Source organism: Tupaia chinensis, unplaced genomic scaffold, assembly GCF_000334495.1.
Source record: "Tupaia chinensis unplaced genomic scaffold, TupChi_1.0 Scaffold000014_1, whole genome shotgun sequence".
NCBI lineage: Eukaryota > Metazoa > Chordata > Mammalia > Scandentia > Tupaiidae > Tupaia > Tupaia belangeri.
The window spans coordinates 5,201,612-5,224,260 of NW_006159444.1; the positions used below are offsets into that span (position 1 = coordinate 5,201,612).

Genomic DNA, 22,649 nt, shown 5'->3' on the forward strand with positions numbered 1-22,649 from the left:
GAATTTATAACATAAAATAACCTGGACTTTTCCAGCCCAGCATTGTAATCAGTAGAGATTGCAAAAGAGCAACCACAACCAGAGGATTACCTTGAGAAAGACTTTGAAGGAACAAAAAGAGACTGATCTTTGCTAGCAGATGCTATATCACAGAATACTAGGGCAGGGCTGAATTGAGAAGGTTTATGTGTGACTAGTGTGCTGGGCATTTGCTTTTCAACAATTTGAGTAGTTGACATGTAAATATTTTCTCAAAAGTATTTAAAACCATACTGTTTCTGTTGTTATAGAGTCACAAACAAAATTATACAAAATTATAAGAAATATTTTGAATATTATCTTTAAAATTCAGTATTTTGAAATTTTGAAAGTTGTTTATTAACTGTCAAGAACTATAGAGCATGAGCAAAAATGTTTTGATTTGTAAAGTAAATGTGGAAAAATGCAAAAATAAACAAATAAGTGAAAAATAAATAAATGGGAAAAATAAAATAGTAGAAATCTTTGTCTTTGTTGAGCTTATATTCTAATTGGAAAGATAGACAATAATCAAAATATTAATATATGTGAAACATATGGGAAATACTCAGAATTTAAATATTTTTCTTTCTTTTTTTGTGATGGAGTGTGCCAATACACATGTGAGGGGCTGGGGGAGAGAAGCACTCTCCATAGGGAACAGTCATGCCACAATCCCCTCCTCCAGTCCTCCAGCTCTTTTGGAGGATCCCGGACTCTCACACATGTGCCTGGTGTGTTTCAGGTAGACTAAGCCAGGGAATCCAACCACGGTCACCACATGGGATCTGGCTTTACTTGAGAGCAGTGCATTAGCACTCCACAGTGCAACCCCAATTTAGATTTATTCTGAATATTTCTATAATGAGATGTGCCAAATCAGACACAGAGTATAAAAGAGAAAGAATCAAGAATGATACTAAGACTTTTGACCTGATAGATAATAAGAATGGAATCATTAATTGAGATGGGGAGAAGTACAGGAAGATTTTGTGAGAGCACCAGAAGCTTGTTTTGTACATGATAAGTATGAGGTGCCTGTTGTACATCCAGGTGGAAATTTCTGGTGGGTAGTAAGATATGAGGGTCTTGAGTTCTGGGAAGAGATCCAGGCTAAATATAGAAATGTGGGAGTCGCCAGCATCTAGATCATACATAAGGCCATGAGATGAAATGAGATCACCAAGAAAGTAAATTTAGAGAGAAATAAGACGAGATTGGAGGACTAGACCCTGAGGCACCCCAACATTTGGAAGTCAAGGAGATGAGGAGGAACAGCAACGATAAAGCTAGAACTTCTTTCTTTAGCTACAACAGTAAAAGAATCAGCTAGAAAGTAAAATTAAAAACCAGTCAAATGTAAGGCCCTGGAGATGAAGAAAAGAAAATGGTTCAAGGAAGAGTTCAGTTGTGAATGATGCTGCCGGTAAGTCAAGAAAGATTAAGACTGACCATTGACTTGCAATGTGCGCTCACTGGTGACCTTAGTGAGTGGTTTCAGTGGAGCGGATTCAAGAAAGGAGAGAAAGAAATTGGAGACAATGACGACAACAAACACCAAAGGATTTCTGCAGCAGTTGGAAGGAGAGAAAGAGGACAGGGCCCGGAAGTGTTGAGCTCTATTTTCAAACATGAAATAAGTCAAATAAATATCAAGTAGGTTATTAATGAAGTTATTTAAATTATATGTAGAGGTTATAAAAAATAGTTTAGGAACAAGTGGTTCCCAATTTTGTCTTAACAATCAAGTCTTCTCAGAAGTAAGTGTAGAAAACATAGATTTCAAGAGTTCTCTGCATAAACTGGCAGTAAAACCTAGGGAGAGCCTCTCCTCATGATGCAGACAATAACCTATGGATCTGCAGTGCTGGAAGCCATAGGGCGGATCACAGGTTTGGATTCCGAATCAGCCTGAAACACAGCAGCCATGTGTGTCCAAGATCCAGACTAGCTAGAGGACTGAGGGAAGAAGATCCTGCCAGGACAAGACCCTTGGGGAGTCCCTCTCTTACTCACTTACTCTCTCTTACTCTTGCTCTCATTCATAAAATTAATATAATAACTATAATTTTTTAATTTTAAAAATAAAATCTGATGAGGAATCTTCAAAGTGGTCTGACTTCTGAATATTTTTTATTATTTTATTTATTTATTTATTTATTTTAGGCTTTTGCCGTAGGACATGTGTGTTCCCCAGAGAAAGAGAGAAAATGAGAAATCACCTCTCGGGAGGATGACCACACCACAATCTCTTCTCCTCCATTCTTATCGCAGGATTTTGGGCACATACACACATGTGCCCAGCGTGATTTTCAAGCCTCCAGATCTGGGATTGAAACCGTGGTCAGCCATGTGAGAATCCAGTGCCTTGACCGCCACACCACCTCCTAGTTCCTGCTTCTGGCTGTTTTTAGAACTAGTTTCTGAATACACGCCTTCTTCTGTTTACTACCCTGCCGACTCAGGATTAAGTCTCTTAGAAGAAATCTTCTATGCTGTTTGTGTACATAAGCATTTGCAGACCGAATCAGTAAGATGTAAAGATACTTAGGATGATGCTATGTTTGTTGAGACTCAACAATTAGAAATTAGCTTGGGAAGATGTTTTAAAGACTTCGAAGACATGTGAGGTCAATAACTTTTTAAACTTAGTTTCATGACCAAATAATGCAAAATGCCAGTACATTCAAAGATCTATCCCGCTATCAGAAACCAGCATTGGGACCAGTAATGGTTACATCACTGGATTCACGCAGAGTCAACCACAGCTCGATTCTTGGACTCTGAAGCTTAAAACTTACACCCGGTGTGTGTGTGTGTGTGTGTGTGTGTGTGTGTGTGTGTGTGTGCCCAAAATCCTGAGAGGAGTCAAGAAGGGACTGCAGCATGGCCAACCCCATTGGAAGTGATTTCTCTCTCTCTGTCTCTCTGGCAAGTGCATGTGCCCTATAATAAAAATCTCTCTAAAGTAATTTTAAAAAAATAAAAGATAAAAAAATTTTAAAAAACCAAGCCAGGTGCCTATGCGTGCATTCCCAAGATCCTGAGAGGAGAATGAAAGAGAAGGAATTGTGGTATAGCCATCTCCCCTGGGGGATGATGTCTCACTTTCTGTCTCTCTGGCGAGTGTACACATCCTGTAACAAAAAAAAAAAAAATCTATTAAAAAAAGAAAGGAGCCAATCTTTACCACTGCTAAACTGAGAAATATACTGCAGTATCCTTACTGTAATTTCTCCTCTAGTTCTACAACTTTCTTCTGTAATTCCTGATTCTCCTTCTTTGCAGTGTGAGCTGCAATTTCTGTTCTGATTTTAGAAGTGGAAAGTGTTGCCGATTCTTCTTCCAGCTCCTGAACTCTGCTCCTCAAAGAGGTAAGGAGAGAAGATTTCCTGGCATTGTTTTCTTTGTAGCTCTCTATTTCAGCTTTCAACTCTTGGCAGGAGACTTCTTTAGAAAGCATCTTGGATCTGAGGTCTCGAAGCTCACATGGAAAAGAAGTCAAAAGAGGAAAAAGCACTTTAACAACATAATTTTGAAGTATCTGTAAGAAATCCAAAACCATAATCTAAAATTTTACTCTTTTGTTCATGACTCAGTTGATGTTATTTTCTTTTTATTTTCCTTTGCATAGTTTTGTAGCTGTATTATTACCAAATGGAAAGTTAAACCTAACTAATGGACTTCATGTTTTATCTTTTTTCAAAACCAGTCGGGCAGTATCTTAGGTTGATTTAGCCTCACTTGGTGAACATTTGTGATGTGTATTGCAAAAAGCAATAAACTACTTTGCAATGATAACCCATTTTCTAAATCCGTATTATTGCTATTGCTGCTGATAAACAATGACACAAGGAGCTTAAAAGTTACACCATTTATGACTTCATGGCCATAGCTGTTTCCCCAGTAAATACAGACTATTCTATATGTCACTGTGTTTCTCCCTCTTATCTTTAGTATCATGATTGTAGACAGTAAAGAAAAACAATATTCATATTTCTAGGGAAAATAAAGGAAAAAAGGAAAATCTTTTTCTAAGAATTATTTTTATTGAACTGTATTTATTTATTTATTTTAATTTGACCAGAAAGGGACAGAGTGAGTGAGAGAGCAAGAGAGAAAGAGAAGGAAAATGAGAAAGCAAGCTACCAGGTCTGGGACTTGAACCATGGTCAGCCATGTGAGAGTCCAGCATCCTTAGCCACCACGCCACCTGCAGGCCCCAAGGAAAAGCACTTTGAAGTTGATCTACTTTCTCTTTTATATGAGAGCATATTCATGCATGGAAGAGCAAGAGGCATCCTTGACGAGGTGTCATCATGGCATAATCCTTTTCCCTGCCCTCCAGCTAGTCAGCCTCTCAGGCACATGTGCCCACAGTGTTTCAGGTCAACTTGGGATCCAGATTCATGCTCAGCCATGGTTGGTACACTACCACTTATGTCATCCAGGCCTGGCCTCCTTATAGGACGTGCACAAGGGAAATACTGTAACTTTTATGAATTCTGTGGCATCAAAATGTATGTGTCCTATTAAGACATCAATTCTCCTCTATGAAAAAACTTTATGAATACATGTACTACTTTGGAACTGTGAGTTCCAAACATTCATTCATGCACACAAATTATTAAATCATCTTCGAGTAGGGTCCTGGCAGCTTTAGTGAGAACACTATTGCGTCGTTGGAAAAGTTGTGACATGTTTTCCTATGTTTTTCTACACAAAAATGAGACATGACTTTTCTGATGACCCAATAGGTACCTCACAGGCCAACCAAGGATCCCCAGGGCCACAGGCTACAAGCAGAATGAGTCTAGGGAGACTCAGAAACTCCACTATGGACTTGATCTAGCCCTGAGGGTAGATGGATCCCACCTATCTTCCTAGAATCTCCCCAGCCAATCAGAGCTGCCATAGGAAAGGAATTCAGAATTCCCTTCTAATAGTTCTGGATTGCAAGTAACCTATGTTAACCCAAGAGATGCTGAAAGTTCTCCAAGGCCAGGGCAGCTTTAACACAAAGTTCCTGAGGTGTCCCCGAGCTCTCAAGGCTCCAGAGCTCCTCTGAGACCTAGATTCCAGGCCACACCGGCTCGCTTACAACATGGCAAAGGCATAACCTTCAGGAGTTCTAGGGGACAGTACACAGTAAGAGATGAGGCATAAACTTTGCCAAAGGTTTAAATCTGTATCCTACCATCCTATTTCTAGTCGCCTCTACACTCGGCTTCACTCTGTAAGAAATGGAATGGCCTTTCATTAGTGATGAGGCTGCATGGTCTCACCTCGGACTGAGCACTTTCAAGTTTGACCAGAGTCGCTGCAAGTTCACTTCGAGCATCTTCAGCCACATTCCGATAGTGGTTTAACTGCTCCTGAGTGACCGGGACTTCCAAAAGATGATTGTAGGTCGTGGTTTCCTGGTAGAGTTTCGCCCAAGACAAAATATAAAGAAGAATGTTAGTGTGTGTGTGTGTGTGTGTGTGTGTGTGTGTGTGTGTCTGAGTGCGTGCGCACGCACGCACAGCTGCTCTAAGAAAGATTAGACAGACATAGCTTGTATTCCAAATGTGTCAAAAATGCTACCCAGAGAAGTGCTGTGTTCAGATCATTTTGTTCTCATTCTCAAGTTCAAAGGGAGGAAGGATGCAGCCCAGGAACAAAAATGATAGAGAGTTGGCATTTATGAATTGGCCTTTGCCACTTTAGAATTCCCTTCCACCAAATGCAAATGGTATTTGACCTCCTTTCAGAAACTATAGGGTCATCGGATTTGTCAGAAAAGAAGCAACACTACAGTCTGTATAGCTAGAAGGCAATTGTCATTGTCCTTCTGTTTCCAGGCCACAAAGATAATCACTTATCTCCTGTCTGTTGAACTAAGTGTCTCATTTATCAAAGAGATCATGTGATGTAAATGTAAAATGCTTCTTCATGGGGTCAGCATGGTGTAATAGTTAAGGTGCTGGACTCCCACATGGCTAATCATGGTTCAAGTCCCAGATCCAGTGGTTTGAACCTCATAGCAGGTGCATGTGCATGCGTATCCAAAATCCCAGAATGGAAAAGAAGGGATTGCGACATGGCTATCTCCCATCATGGGAGATATCTCACCTTCCTTCTCACTGTCTCTGTCTCTCTGGAGAGTGCATGTGTCCTGTAGCAAAAACCTTAAAAAAATTTATAACTATTCATTATGCCTCTTATTCTCAATCTCATAACTTCTCTCAGGGTCATGAAGGTGACTCAAATGAATGCATGAGATTAGGTTTAGGATGGTGGTGCATGGATGGTCCCTATGCCCCTGCCCATCTAGCAGGAAGAGCTCTCAGCCCCACCGAGGGCTGCTGTTGCACAAATAAGGACCCTAGTCTGACCAAATCATTCCAATTTGTCATGACACATGCTATAGATCCGGACTCTTTAAAGTGAACATTCTATTTTTTGCAGCACAACAACCGACTTAAATGTTTAATAAAGAAACACATGTGAACCAAATAAACGCAGTCACAGAATAGATCTGATGGATTTGGCCTGTGGGTTTTTCAGTCTGCAAGTTCTGGTCCTGTTCTGTCCTGGTCAGGTCATATCCCTGCTTCCTTAAAGAATTAGGTAAGAAAAAAAAAGAAAAAGAAAAAAAAAAAGAATTATGTTAGCTTAGTCAGATCCTGATGCCCAAGTCTATGAAGTTCCAGGCCTCTGGGAAAGACATACAGGGAAGCCATTCATTTTTGAAGGAATATGAAAGAAGTCACATAAAGGAAGATTTCCTGTAATAGCTCAGTGGCCTCAGGGGACACACCAGAAAAACCTGTTTACGACTGCCCAAGACTACCCAACTGCCAGGACCTACTGTTTGATATGCTCATGAACGCGAGTTACCTTAAAGCCCTGAACTGTGCACGTTGTCATGACTGATGTGTTTCAGTCTACAGAAATGTCAAACAAAAGCTTCAGGGCACTTAGTAACAGCCATTGTTTGCCAATCACAACACAACCAAGAAGATGGTAGACACGTGCTCCTGGGAGATCATGAAAAGTTTACCTGACTCTCTAACTGAAGAGCCACCTCCAGTTCGAGCTCACTCGGTATTTAGAAGGCTCTCCATAAGCCTAACCACAGCCGGATTTTCTAAATGAGCCATGTGAGGACACAAGTTACTTATAACTGACTTGAACCATGGTATGTCCACCACCCCATTTTATAACTCTTATCAAGGCTCTAAGTTCTCCAATAGCTATGATTATTTCTTTCAATGACTAACATCCTTTTTTTTTTTAAAGGAAATAGTATAGTCATATCATTATGTCGTATTTCCTTCATATAAAAAAAAATCATGTCCACGAATGTAATATTAAGAGCCGGACAAGATAGTTGAGCACTGTCCTGCATTAACTGGTGGCGTAGTGGTTAAGGCAGCTGGAGCCCACACGGCCAACTACACAGTTTGAGTCCTGGACACTGTGGCTTGAAAAACATGCTGAAAAGCATGCGCCTATGTGTGCATGCCCAAACTCCCAAGAAGAGAGTGGAGGAAAAGGGATTGTGGTGTGGCCATCCACCTGGAGGGTGATTTCTCACTTTCTCTCTCTCTCTCTTTCTCTCACTTTCTCCAGCGAGCACACACGTCCCATAGCAAAATGAAACAATAATAATAATAATAATAATAATGAAATGGTCCCTCATTTTAGGAGAGTATAGTCTAATGCAGAACAATATCAAAAACATTAGCATCTTGGGAACCAGCAGTTAGCGTAATGGCTATGTCGCTGGACTCCCACATAGTCGACCGCGGTTCGCGTCCCGGACCTGGTGGCTTAAACCTCACGCCGGGCGCGTGTGCATGCGTGCCCAAGATCCCGAGAGGAGAATGGAGGAGAAGGGATTGCTGCGTGACTATCCCCCCTGGGGAGTGATTTCTCGCTTTCTGTCTCTATGTCTCTCTCTGTCTGTCTGGTGAGCGCCCGCGCCCTACAGTGAAAATCTCTCCAAAAACAAAAAAACATTAGCATCTTCAAATTGTTCATGAGTGAAAGAAACTGTGTATGAAGATATCATTACCTTGACACTGTTTTGGAATTTCAGTCATTGTGTCAAAAGGGAGTTTGTTTCTCATATTCTTTGTGTTTGTGACTAATTACCAGAAACTGTAGTAGTACCCAGGTAGATTTTCAAACGGAACAGCCCTTTGGTGACTTATAAGCAACAAAAAAAATTCTAATTAAAAACCTCTCTTAGGACCAGCCTGCGGTATAGTACTTAAGGAGCTGGATTCTGCATGACTGACTGCATGGTTTGAGTCCCAGGCCCAGTGGCTTGAGAAACACACCAAGTGCATGTGCACACTTATCCAAAATCCCCAAAGGAGAAATGGAGAAGAAGGGCTTGAAATGTGACTATTCTTCAGGGCCGATGCTGTCTCACTTTTCTTCTCCCTCTTTCTCTCTCTGTCTCTCTCTAGTGAATGTACAAGTCCAGTGGCAAACATTAGAAAAAAAAAAATTTAATTGTCATTTTGTAAAACTGATAGCAATAATTAAAACCATATGATACTCATGCAGGAGATCAACAGAGAGGCCTACAAAAATCCCAGGAACAGTCATTAGCCTCTAATCATCAAAACAATTCAGTGTATGGAAAAACAGGCTTCACAAACAGTGGAGGGAGAAAATATTAGTCAACAAAGAGTGACACTATTAAAAAAAGAAGAAGAATGAAGAAATATTGGAGCCTACTACACATTATAAATCACGATAAATTTAAGGTAGACTTACAGTACTATATATTAAAATTTGAAATCATAGAAAGTACTAAAAATGAACTTTTATTTTATCAGGAGAAAGATTTGGTCTTCGTTTTTTCAGGATGCTATAATAAACCATCATAAATTGGGTGACTTAAAAATAATGGAAGTTTCTCGCAGTTCTGGAGGCTGTGAAATCCAAGATCGAGGTGCTGGCAGGTCAGTATCTGTGAGGGCCTGCTTCCTCAGAGACACAACCTTCCTGCTGTACCCTCACACAGCACACTGTGCAGGGAGAGATTCTTGGCTTTTTTATAAGGGTACTCATCCCATTCATGAAGGCTCCACCCTCAGCACCTAATCACCACCCAAAACCCCACCTCCTAAAACCATCATATAGGGTATTAGAATTTCAACGTAAGAATTGGGGGGGCACACAGTCGGATCATAGCAGCCTAAGAATAAAAGAAATGGAAAAACATCAAAAGAGAAAAGTATAAATGATAGCAAGTTTTAAAACTTTCATGCATCAAAATTATGTAAAGACAATTCAAAGTAAAAGGTCAACCTGGAAAAATATGTTCAGAAATAATATATAGAGTAAAAACTTTAATATGCAAAGAGCCTATTCGAACCAATGAAAGAAACCAATGACCTAAGAGAAAAATTCTGTAGAGGAATTAACAATTATCAGGATTTTACATGGCTAATAAAATCAGAAATGTCTCATCTCAGGACCAGGAGATGGCCTAATGGTTATGTCACTGGACTCCCACGTAATCAATCATGGTTCAAATATTGGACCCAGCTGAGAGGAGAATGGAGGAGAAGGGATTGTGGCATGGCCTCCTGGGGATGATTTCTCACTTTCTGTCTCTTCATCTCCCTCTGTCTCTCCAGAGAGCACACATGCCATAGAGCAAAGATCTCTTAAAAAAAAAAAAAGGAAAAAAAGTCTCATCTCACTAGTTATCAATCAAATACAGATTATAAAATCATTGAAATATTATTTCTAACATTTAAGAATACAACATTTTAAATATACTTAATAATTAAGTATATTAAGAGTTCTATAAGGAAGCACTTAAAGAAAGATAAAATTTATGGTACAAAATTTCCACAAAGGAATTTAGCAATACATATCAATGAATTTTTGTTGTTCTTGTTGTTGTTCACAGGTAGCATGTGCTTATCAGAGAAAGAGAGAAAAGGTGAAAGTACCCCCAGTGGGGTGTGCTCACACTGCAATCCTTTCTCCTCCATTTCTCCCCCTGTTGGGATTTGGGGCATGCTCCTACATGCAGTCAGCATGTTTTCTGAGCAGCCTGGTTGGAATTTGAACTTTGAGGTTGGCCATGTGGGATCCAGCTCCCTTGCCCACCAGGCCATGGCACCAGCTTGATGCATTTTTTTCCAAGTTTAATTTATGTATTTGATGAGCGACAGACAGAAAGAAGTCAGAAATACAGCACTCCTGGTGGGGTCTTGATGCCACCATAACCCCCAGCCTGAGCCCGCTGTAGCTCATGGGCATATGTATGCCGGCACATTCAGGAATGTCTCTGGACATGAACCAGTAACCTTCCCAGTGGGTCTGCCTTACAGAGCATCACTTTTACCACAGCACTATTATCCAGACTCTCAATGGTGTGGCCATTCCCCAGAGGGGTGATTTCTCACTTACTCTCTCTCTTTCTCTCTCTGGCAAATACATGCACTCTGTGGCAACCTCCCTCAAAAAAAAAAAAAAAAAAAGGGTTATAAACAGCAAAGTAAATAAGATGCTCAACGACCCAAGCCAGCCCCTTCCCTTTACCAAGTGGTTAAGAGAGCTGGATCCCACATGGCCAACCAAGTGATTAGAATCCCAGCCCCAGCAGCTTGAAAAACACACTGAGCAACTGTGCATGCATACCTGAAACCCCAGCAGGACTGAGAAATGGAGAAGGGATAGCAGCATAACCACGCTCCATGGAAGCTGCTTTCTCCCATTCGCTTTCTCGCCATCTCTTTCTCTCTGTGTCTCTCTCCGGTGAGTACCCACACCCTCTGACTATTAGAAAAAAGAAAATATGCTCAATCTCTCTAATAATCAGAGAAATACAGAAGAAAACAAAGTCACACCCTTTCATATTTTTAAAAACAAGAGGTTTGATAATATCAAGCATTGTCAAAGGATAAGGAAAGGGTTAGTTTCGTATGTAACTGCCAAGACTGTAAAATGGCTGAACCCTTTGGATGCCCTACCAACTTACTAGTGTCTACTCAAAATTTAAAGGCATACTGCAGAATTCTAGGCAACAGGTACAATGAAGTAGATCTGTATATTGGGATGTAATAATATCACTAAGATATGGAAAAAAATAAAGTATAAATAAGTTCGATAAATCTATAGTCTGATATTTATTTTCATAAAACACACACAGGAGGAAGGAGTATTACGTATTTTCTATAAATATATTTAGACATTAAAAAAAAAAAAAGGAAAAGGCCTGACAGAATACACACCATCTAATGACAATGTTTACTTTGGAGGTGACTCTTGAATTAGAGCTGAAGAGAGTGGAAGCAAAGGTTCCATTTTTTTCAAGAATGATGTATCTATGCATTATCAATGTGACTAAATATAACTTAAAGAAAAGCTGGGGCAAGAAGATGGTGTAGGGATTACATCACTGGGCTCCCATATGGCTGACTGTGGTTCATTCAAGTCCTGGACCTGGTGGCTTGAAACTCATACCAAGCGTGTGTGCATATGTGCCCAAGAACCCAGGAGGAGAATGGAGGAGAAGGGATTACAACATGTTCATTCCCCTTGGGGGGGGGGGTGATTTCTCATGTTCCCTCTTTCACGTTCTCTCTCTCTCTCTCTCTCTCTCTCTCTCTCTCTCTCCTCAGCAAGTACACATACCCTAAGGCAAAAAAGAAAAGCAAAGAAAAATATGGGAAAGAAATGCTAATTGAAGTATCTTTTGGTTTTAGGACAGGTTTTATTTTCTTCTTTATTGTATGTTTCTATAATTACAAATCATTTACTATGACCATGTTCCTCTCATAATCACAATAATGATCCCTCTTACATTAAAAAGAGAGAGAGCCAAGAATAGGAAAAAAAAATGACCAACCCTGCTATGCCATGCCTTTCTGAAGAAGATGACAAAGAAACAACTGTAGATACCATGGACCGGAACAGATGTAACAGCTGACATTTCAAGGGACTGCTCTCTTAACTGAGCCCTCCTGCAGTTTGTACAATTTTTAAAAAATTCTTCGACTTTTCCTGTAAGTATTAAACAATCTTCATTTAGGAAATTATTTTATCCTATTCAAAATAGCAAGATTAAAAACCTCCCATTTGTCATCACATGAGGACAATCTGAGTTATTAGATATCTTTCAGCTAACCCATGAAGCAATTTTGTATTAATTTTAGAAAACCAGCTACATATTATTTGATTCTGCTACTGATATTACTATGATAACGATTGAAATTGCCTCACAGGGTGGCTCACCATCTTTTTAGAATAAAGGATGGTTTCAAAGCTCAATGGCACAAAGCAAAGAGAAGCTTTATTCATAATTTAGTACACAATGTGCCCAATTATCTGACCTGAGCACAATGTCTTGGGCCAGTCTTGCTACTGTGGTATTTAGCTGTCTTATTATCCTGTGGCCAAAAAAGAAAAAAAAGAAAAGAAAGAAAGAAAGAAAAAGAAAAAAGAAGAAGAAGAAAATCTGACACACAAAAGCTCCTAATTCCATTCTACTCTCATCTTTCTGACCATAACCAATTTCCCGTTCATTCCAGCATTTTTTCCATACTGCAGCACACAGGCACATGGCCACACTCTTCTATTATGGAATGTTTCTTTATACATGTCTCTCTCTCCCTCTCTCTCTCCCCAGCCCTACCTCACGCTTCCAGGGTTACCCTGCTACCACGCTCTTCAATATTCTCCAACTTCCTCTTGCCTACTGAATTTTCTCCTCTAATTCACGGTGCATAAATTAAGCCCTGCAAGCTGTATTACCCAACCTAATTACTCCTCCAGTCAATTTTGACCCCCCACCATCTCCTCTCCCTACTTGGAAGGACCGCCCAGTTTTCTTTCTTCTCCCTTCCACACCAGCTTTGGATGCTCACTAGTGCCTGCAGGGGAAAGTGTGAAGGGTCAGAATCCAGGAAATAAATCTGAGCAGCTCCACCTTAGTAGCTGTGGAGAAAGTTTTGGAAATGGACATTTCTGTGTAAGAGAAAGTATTGTGAAAAAGCAAATCACATGGGACCAGTGGGTGGTGTGGTGGTTAAGGTGATGTACACTCCCACATGGCCGACCAGGGTTCGAATCCTGGACCTGGTGGCTTGCTTTCTCACTTCCTCTCTCTCTCACTCTCACCCTCTGTCTCTCTCTGGTCGAATAAAAAAAATCAATGAATGAATAAATTAAAAATAAATAGTTATTTTTTTAAAAAAAGCAAATCACATTATTTTTACATTATTTTCCCATTCCCTTTCTCTTGGTCATCACTCTTATTCATTTAAAAGCTCTTTGAATTCACCATCCCTACTGAAAAGGATGCAGTACTCCAGTGGTTTTTTGTTTTGTTTTGATAGCACACACATGAGACAGATTGAGAGAGAAACCACCCTCGACAGAGTCTCATCACACCACAACCCTCTTTCCCCAGCCCTCTAGCTTCTTAGGATCCTGGCAAAGGCACCTGGTGTGCTTTCAAGCTGACTTGGGGATTCAAACCCACTCTCAGGTGTATGGTTTCTAGCCTGCAGGGCACTGTGTTCCTGTTGCCCCAGAGTGGTTGGGCCCAAACTATTCTTAATATGAGTGCTTTACTAAAAGAAATTGAGTCTTGCCCCAGCCTCTGTGGCACAGCCGGTAGCCTACCAAACTGCAGTGCTGGGAGCCACAGGCCAGCCTGGTTCAGATCCCTGGTCTATTTCCTTTTTTTTTTTTTTTTTTTACATTTTTGCCACAGGGCACATGCCCTCATCACAGAGAGACAGAGAGGAAAATGAGAAATCACCCCCCAGGAAGGATGGCCATGCCATAATCCCTTCCCCTCCATTCTTTTCTCAGGATTGTGGGCATGCACACTCGCACCAGCATTTTTTTCAAGCCACCAGGTCCGGGACTCCAACCACGGAGTTGACCATACGGAATCTAGTGCCTTAACCACCATGCTACCTGCTGGCTCCAGGTCTATTTCTTGTACAATGTCAAAACAAGAAAAAAAAAATAGAAAGAACACAAATGGCAATAAATAAAAACTAAAGAAGGGGAAAATAAGAAGAAACGAGAGCGTGCCATACACATGTTGTCCATCCACTTGCCAGGGTGACCTCAGTTTGACTTGGCTCTCCCAAGCAGATAAACATGACTCGCACAACTCATTAAGACCATGGGATAAGGCAAACAAGTCACTCAGTAACAGCAGACTGTTCACTACAAGAAATCACGACCGATTCAAAACCCACAAAACAATCTAACGGCAGAATGCCAGGCCCTCATTTAGTAAAAGTACTTTTTTTTCTTTACTCATACTAGAGCACATGTGTGTGTGTGCATGAGAGAACTAGTGAGAGAAAGAGGGAAGAGAACCCGCCACAGGGTCTGGTTATATCCCGATCCCCTTCCTTCAGTCCCTCACTCTGTGGGACCCCAGGCACTGTGCGTGTGACTGGCAGGCTTTAAGCTGACTGGACCTGGGATTTGAACCACAGTCACTCTGTGGGATCCAGTTTCTCAGCAACACATTACTACTGCACCACGGAGATGGTCCTAATACAAGCACTTGCCCAACAGTCAAAATATTGTAGTCTGAGGCCGGCCTACGGCGCGCGGTGGTTAAAGTGGCTGGATCTCAGGTGGCTGACTGCAAAGTTCAAGTCCCAGACCTGGTGGTGCCCAAAATATCAAAGGGAGGGAGAGAGGGAGATGAGATTGTGGCATTACCATGCCCCATGGGAGTTATTTCTTGTGTACTCTCTCTCTCTGTCTGGGTTTCTCTCTTTTTCTTTTTTACATTAATTTAGTTAATACTAGACACAAAATTTCCAAGCCTTGTTGCTCAGATATTAAGAGTACATTCCTGGGACCAGCACTTAGCGTAATGGCTATGTCGCTAGACTGCCATGTAGTCGACTGCAATTCGAGTCCCGGACCCAGTGGCTTAAACTCACGCCGGGCGTGTGTGCGTGTGTGTCCAAGATCCCAAGAGGAGAATGGAGGAGAAGGGATTGCAGTGTGGCCATGCCCCCGGGGAGTGATTTCTTGCTTTCTGTCTCTCTGTCTTTCTGGCAAGCACACATGCCCTATAGCAAAAACCTCTAAAAAAGAAAAAAAGAGTACATTCCTCAGGCCAGCAGGTGATGTCATTGTTAAGGGACTGAATCCCACATGGCCAACTCCACAGTGTGAGTCTCAGACCTGGCAGGTTTAAAATGACCCCAGGCACACATATATACATTCCAAAACCCCAAGTGGAGAATGGAAGAGAAAGGATTGTGGTGTGACCATCTCCCGGGATGATTTCTCATTTTCCCCCCCTCTCTCTCTCTGCCTCTATAAGTCTTTCTTCAGGGAGCACATGGGCTCTATGGCAAAAATCTAAAAAAAAAAAAAAGAGTGCATTCCTAATCAACTTCATCCAACTTCCTGCTAAGACCAGTGAAATATGATCTGTTAGGTGAGTCTGGAAATCTCACATATCCAACACCAATTTACAGTCTCTCAAAAGTCATATAGACTTGCAACTAATAGTTGGTGTAATGGCTATGTCGTTGGACTCCCAAGTAGTCAACTGCAGTTCGAGTCCCAGACCTGGTGGCTTAAACTCACACTGGGTGTGTGTGCGTGCTTGCCCAAAATTCCAAGAGGAGAATGGAGGAGAAGGGATTGTGGTGTGGCTATCTCCCCTGGGGGCTGGTTTCTTGCTTTTTGTCACTCTGTCTTTCTGGTGCGTGCACATGCCCTATAGCAAAAACCTCTCCAAAAAAAAAAAAGTCATATAGCCTAAGCTGATGTAATAAATTTAAGCCATTTTAGCATTAAAATTAAAAATGGCTCTGCCAAAGCTTTGTGCAAAAATAACTCTGGCTGATAGAATAGCCCACCCAGGATCCTCCTTCCATGCCCTCCACGGTGCTAATCTAACTTTGGCTGCCAGAGTAATCACTCTGAAAGGTGGCCCTGATCAGCCCCTCCCCACCTACAAAAGTGCCGACATAGACAAGGTGAAGAATCAACTTCCTAAGGAGTGGTAAACTCTTTTCAGGGTTTCTGCTCCCATGCCCAGCATCTAGCCTAACCTCCAGTCACGTGGACAACTACATTTGTCTAGACACGCCAGGTGGCTTCTGAACAGTGGCTAGAAAAGAGACTCATGGGTTTGAATCAGGGTGTTCAGGAGTTTCCTTCCCCGCCTCCTGCTCCACTTGACAAAACTTGGGGCCCGATTCGAGAGTTGGAAATGGCTTTTGTGTGAAACTCGTAGGACTCCCGGGCAAGCTTTCTTTTTATTCCAGGTCCCACTTTTGCCCCATCCTCATCTTGCTTTATCTTGGTTCACCTTTCTCTGATTATCTAATCAGTGAAAACAGAAAGAATGCCACCCACATTCCTTCCAGAGACAACACTTACATTTACTTCTTGGTAGCCTTTTTTTCTATATATATATATGTCATGTGCTCTTTTAAAAACATAATTGAGGGGCCAGCAAGTGGTATGGTGGTTAAGGCACTGGATTCCCAATAGCCAACCACAGTTCAAGTCCTGGACAGAGTAGCTTGAAAATCACTATAAATAAATATTTAAAATATAATAATTGAAATCATACTATAATTACAATTTGGTATCTCATATTCTTCACTTAATATTTTCCCAAGCATTTTTTAAGAAGTTTTTGCAGTCACCGGAGAGAGAGAGAGAGACAGAGACAGTAAGATGCAAAGTGAGAAATCACCCCCCCTCGGGGGGGGATGGTCATACTGCAATCCCTTCTCCTCCATTCTCCTCCTGGGATCTTAGGCACACATGCACATGCACCCATTGTGAGTTTCAAGTCACTGGGTATGAGACTCGAACCACAGTCAGCCATGTGGGAGCCTAGCAATGTAACTGCTACACCATCAGCTGGCCCCTCCCAAGCGTTCTTCTAAAATGTTAACAGCTGAATAATATCTCACATAAAGCTAGGCTTCAATGTGACTGTTCTCTCACTATTGGACATGTAGTTCTCTTTCCAACTTCTCACTATTATAAATCTGTTAGAATTTCTCATTGTTTTCTGGGGATAAAGTTCTAGGAAAGAAACAATTAGGTAAAAGGGAATACAAATTTTAGGGGTTTCAGTACATATAGCACATAAAGTAGCATCAGCTTTTACTCCCATCAGTAATTTATTATAAGCTTCATGGTATTAAAGACCACTTCTTAATCAGTCCCTTCTCATTATTTCTATATCCCTTTGAAGAAGCATGTATTATAAGACCTATCAGGTGACTAGTAACATTAGTTATTATTAAGAACTTGATATATACAGATACAACATAAGCACTTTATCTGCTGGCTGGAAAGACAGAGAGAGAAAGTGAGAAATCACCCCCTGTGGGGGAAGGCCATGCCACAATACCTTCTCCTCCATTCTTCTCCTGGGATTCTGGGCATGTATTCACATGCACCCTGCATGTTTCAAGCCTCCAGATCTGGGAAGAACCCTGGTCATCCATGTGGGAGTCCAGTGCCTTAACCACTGCGCCACCTACTGCCCCCTCCATTCTTTTCCTATAAGGCACATGTGCTGGCTGGAGAGACAGAGAGAGAAGGGGAAAGTGAGAAAACATTCCCCAGGTTGATGGTCACACCACAATCCCTTCTCCTTTGTTCTCACAAAATGTTAGGCACACACAGGTCCTGAGTGATTTTCAAGCCTCTGGGTCCAGGACTTCAGCTGCATAGTTGGCCATGTGGGATCGGGTGGCCTTAATCACTACCTGTCGGCTGGCCCAACGAAAGCACCTTTTTTATGTTACTACATTGAATCTTTATGATTCCCACAAAGGACAAGGAACTCACACTTGCCCAGTGACCTGCAGCAGAACCTGCATGCACAGAGAGTCTCTCTCTTTCTAACCCTATTTGGAAGATGCACTCTGCTTTCTTCAAGTTCATAAATCTTGAAGGCTGGATTGAGTCCATTTTGAAGCTTCTAATTTACTTTCATATAAAATTCTGTGATGTTTTTTTTAAAAAATCTGTTCAAGGGCTTAAAAACAATTTGTTCAGGGGCTGGCTCCGTGACATAGCAGTAATGCACTGCTCAAGGGAAGCTGGGCCCCATCCACCCCTGTTGCTTGACCCCCTGGCCCAGTCAGCCTGGAACACACCAGGTACATGCATGCATGGGTGCCCAAGACCTGCAGACTGGAAGACCGGAGGCAGGGAATCGTGGTATGACCAGACCCTGTGAAGGATATTCATCTGTCTCTCAGTCTCTCTCTCTCTCTCTCACTCTATCCTGAAAAAATTTAAAATTTGTTTTTAAAAAAACTGGTTCAAGTTAGAAAGATAATTTTTTTTTGGAAAGATAATTTCTTACGCTGAACCTACATAAAATTACAGGCAAGTTAATTAACTTTAGGCCCTATTTTAGGAAACTAGCAGTTTTTTAGCATTTAATGTAAATGGTTATTATCTCCATAGGAGGTGATGGGTGTAGCTGTCAAGATTAATAATGAATGCAGATCTGAGAACATTATCACATATGGGGTAGCGTCTGTGAGAGTGATGGTGGAAATAAAGCATCCCTGTTGACAACCAGAAGGGACATTTTATCATCACGTATATAATCTTTCCACATGTTGAAAATTCTAAAACTCTTCCCAAATGAGATTTTTCCACCCCACCTTTTTATAAAACTCTTGATCATTTTAAAGTAAAGTTTTTCAAGTTCCTAGACTGAGTGGTGTGTTTTAAACTTTAATAAGCTATTTATTCAAATCAGCTCCTCAGAAATATTTCCTTAGAAGGAACTTGAAATATAGTTTATCTTATCTGTCAAAAGAACATTTCTCTAGTACCACAAAATTGTTCACAGGGAGACTAAAGACCTGTTGGATGTCATTTCAGTACTCACAATCTTCATATCAACCTGTATGAGAAGGCACGATTTTAAGATAAAATCTTCCATTACCTATTACTTAGTTTTAATTTTTGTTATTACTTCTCAGTGCCTTCTATATAATGTTTCTAGACATAGTCTCATCTCCCTGCAGGGGAACATTACAACTTTGCAGTTCCCATCTACTTTCATCTCCGTAGATTCCTTTTCCCATAAAAGAAATGTTTAAATTATATTTTATGACAGTGGTATAAAGATGAATATTTCAAAATATCATGTTTAATACATGACAGTTGTTTTGACTTCAAAGTTAGTTTTGGGGAGACCAGCAGATGGTGTAATGGTTACATCACTGGACTTCCATGTAATTACCATGATTTGAGTCCTGGTAGCTTAAAACTCAAACTGGGCATGTATACATGTGTGCCCAAGATCCTGAGAGGAGAACGGAGGAGAAGGGATTGTAGTGTGGCCATCTCCCCTGGGGAGTGATTTCTTGCCTTCTGTCTCTGTCAGTCTCTCTTTCCAGCAAATTCGTGAGCCCTATGGCAAAAACCTCTCTTTAAAAAAAAAAAAAAAAAAAAAAAAAAAAAAAAAAAAAAAAAAAACTTAGTTTGTAGGTCTCTATAGGTGGGCCACAGTACCCGCTGATGGATAGGGGGACCTGTCTCTCTCTCATTCCTTTATTTGGAGGTGTAATTTGTGGGTAGATTGCTGACGAGCCCATGAGGATGTAGCTCAGGTCAGGTCCGTAACAGAGAATCCACGGAAGATTCCAGAGCTATAGAGAACTTGATTTTCCAGAACAGGGCTGAGACCAAACCATGGTATAGCAGTAACTAACTGAACCCGGACAGGGAAGGTACTCGGTTCACATTCCAGGACGTTCTGGAGCATGCCTGGTGAGGGGAAGACCATTACCAAAGCCTTGAGGATTTGTAGCATCATTTCTTTCAGCTGTAGGGTAGGATGTCTTTCTAGTTCCTCATCCATATCCACCTTGGCCAATTCTAAAGCATAGACCCTCTCAGATGTCCTCTGGGAAGAACAATTCTACCTCCCCTGCCAGCTTCTCCTACATCTAGGGGAGGCTCCTCTCACATGCTCACCATCACAGAGCCATTGCCTTTATGTTTTCCAGGTGGTAGAAACATTTGCAGCACTGCTGTGGACTGATTCTATTTCAACTTTTTTTTCCTTTTAATAGGATTTAAAGAAGCACAGGATATAAGCACATGTACTCAGCCCACTGTCTTGAGCCAAAAGCCCAGATCAAGTATTAATACTACCATTTTCACACAGAGGACACCCAGACCTAGAGAGCTGAAGTAACTTCCACAGGGTCTCACATCTGGCATATGATGGCTCTAAACTTGTACCAGATCTTTCACCTTGTATCATACAGCTTTTGCTCAAGGAGTCATAAAAGATGCATTTATAAATTCTCTCCGTAATTTACAATTAGAGAAGAAAATGAATATGTATAACTTTTATCTTGAAAATCCATTGTTCCTTTTTTCATAAGCTGTCACAAAGCTCAGCTTTCAATTTAGCCACTAATTTTATGCCTTTTTCCTGGCATAAGTAATTCTTCTCTTCTAGATGGCTTCCAGTTTTTCTCTCTCCGTTTTTTTCTTTTTCTTTTTTTTTTTTTTTTTTTTTTTTGACAAAGAAAGCACCCCCTAGTGAGACATGGTCCTACTGCAATCCTTTTTCTTTCATTACTCCATCCCATCAGGATTCAAGGTGTACAGGTACATACATTTGATGTATATTTTACATCTGATGTGTTTTAAAATACAATTGACATATCTTTTGACCTGCTGGGACTGGGATTTGAACCATGGTTGACTATGCGGAATCCAGCTTTCTATATGCAGGGCTTAACCACTGAGCGATACTGCCAAATCTCTCTCTCTCTCTCTCTCTTTCTCCTTAATGTTTCTATCATAAGCCTCCTCAAATTATTTTGGAAGTTACAATTTGTTTATTGATATTTCCTAGGCAATTTGAAATGGAAATGAACCTTAAAATATAAAGAAAACAGACCTAGAGAGATCAAGTTATGTGCTCAACATGACAAAGCCAGCTCATGTCAAACTTAAGAATGCCCAGGTCTTGGGGACCAGTAGTTAGCGTAATGGCTATGTCGCTGAAGTCCCATGTAGCTGACCACAGTTCGAGTCCTGGATCCAGTGGCTTCAACTCACGCCAGGCCTGTGTGCGTACATGCCCAAGATCCCAAGAGGAGAATGGAGGAGAAGGGACTGCGGTGTGGCCATCCCCCTTGGGGGGTGATTTCTTGCTTTCTGTCTCTCTCTGTCTTCCTGACGAGCGCACGCACCCTATAGCAAAAACCTCTCCAAAAAAAAAAAAAAAATGGGAAACAACTCATTTAATAATATGAAATTTATAAAATAAACTATAGCACATGAATATAATAGGATACCCTGCAGACTTTAAATTGTGATGCTTAAATTCTTTACAAAAAAAAAGAAAAGAAAAAAAGAATGCCTAGGTCTCGACTTCCAGGTTAATATTCTTTACAAGCCAACGAGAATTGGCTCAATAAATTAATAAGTTGATGAATAAACAAATTTGTATTAGTGCCTATAACAGGAAGAATTCATTCTTTTCTTATTCATTATTTGACGTGTCTACTCATCCCCAATACATGGTAGAATTCAATCTTAACCTAAAGATTTCTTCTTACGGTCTCCCTAAAAAGCCTCTTACTTCTGTGACCTGTCTTTATTTATGACCTCAAGAGCCATCTAAATGCTGATGACCTGCCACTATTTGGTGACCTCCCCCCCAGTCAAAAACCTCCCTTTTATGTTCAAACTATGCATATCTGATCCTGAGATGGATATTGAATTTGAGCTGTGAAATATTGCTTTCCTTGACCAAAAATGAAGATTTTCTGCTGAGACTTTCCCCTCCAGATTCATTTCTAGTGGCTTCTATGCACTAAGTGCTAGACAGGTCCAAGTGAACAGTATCCAAACATCTGAATACGATTAGGGTCAGAATATTCGTCTAGTCCCACTGAATCTGATGCACAAAGAGTGAAAAAGGAACAGACGAGAGATTGCAGATCACCTCCTTTTGCACGTCTCTGAACGCTCAAGTTGAATTTCAAGAATTAGGAAGAAACGCACCATCCATCAGATGACTAGAAATCACCTCAGGGTCACAAGAAATATGGGAAAGCAAAAAAATGCCTCTCCTCCAAGGGAAAAGAATAATTCCTCTTCATCCTCAGACAGTACAATGAAACTCATGGAAATGTCTGATAAAGAATTCAGAACATTCATAGTGACAAAGCTAATAGAGATAGAAGAGAAGAGAGACAATAAACTGCAGAAGAGGCAGGAGAAAGGAGCTGATGAGTTCCAGGAGGTTAGGAAATTATTGCTAGATCTAAAAGAGGAAATACACACTATAAAAAAGAATCAAATGGACCTATTAGAAATGAGGGCTATAATACAAGGAGTCAAAACCTCTCTTGAAATAATTAAAAGCAGACTAGATCATACAGAAAATCGAATCTCAGATGTAGAAGAGAAAATTGCTGGCCTAGAAAAATCTACCATGAAGACTGAGAAAATTGCCCAATAAAATGAGAATAACATACAAGAAATACTAGATACCATCAATTGTCTAAACATCCAGATAAGAGACTCATAGGGCATTGATAATCTATTCCATGAAATCCTGGAAGAAAACTTCCCAAACCTAGAGAGGCATT

General features: G+C 40.8%; 1 protein-coding gene across 1 annotated transcript in view; it reads right to left on the bottom strand.

Annotated features, from left to right (window-relative positions):
• The window catches only part of CCDC170 (coiled-coil domain containing 170), a 121,089-nt gene that overhangs the window by 74,300 nt on the left and 24,140 nt on the right, over positions 1-22,649 (bottom strand). The window contains exons 2-3 of the mRNA XM_006140007.3: positions 5,304-5,438; positions 3,246-3,502 (exon numbers count right to left, since the gene is read on the bottom strand). Coding sequence (XP_006140069.1) covers positions 3,246-3,502; positions 5,304-5,438 — 392 coding nt within the window. The remainder of the gene's footprint in view (positions 1-3,245; positions 3,503-5,303; positions 5,439-22,649) is intronic.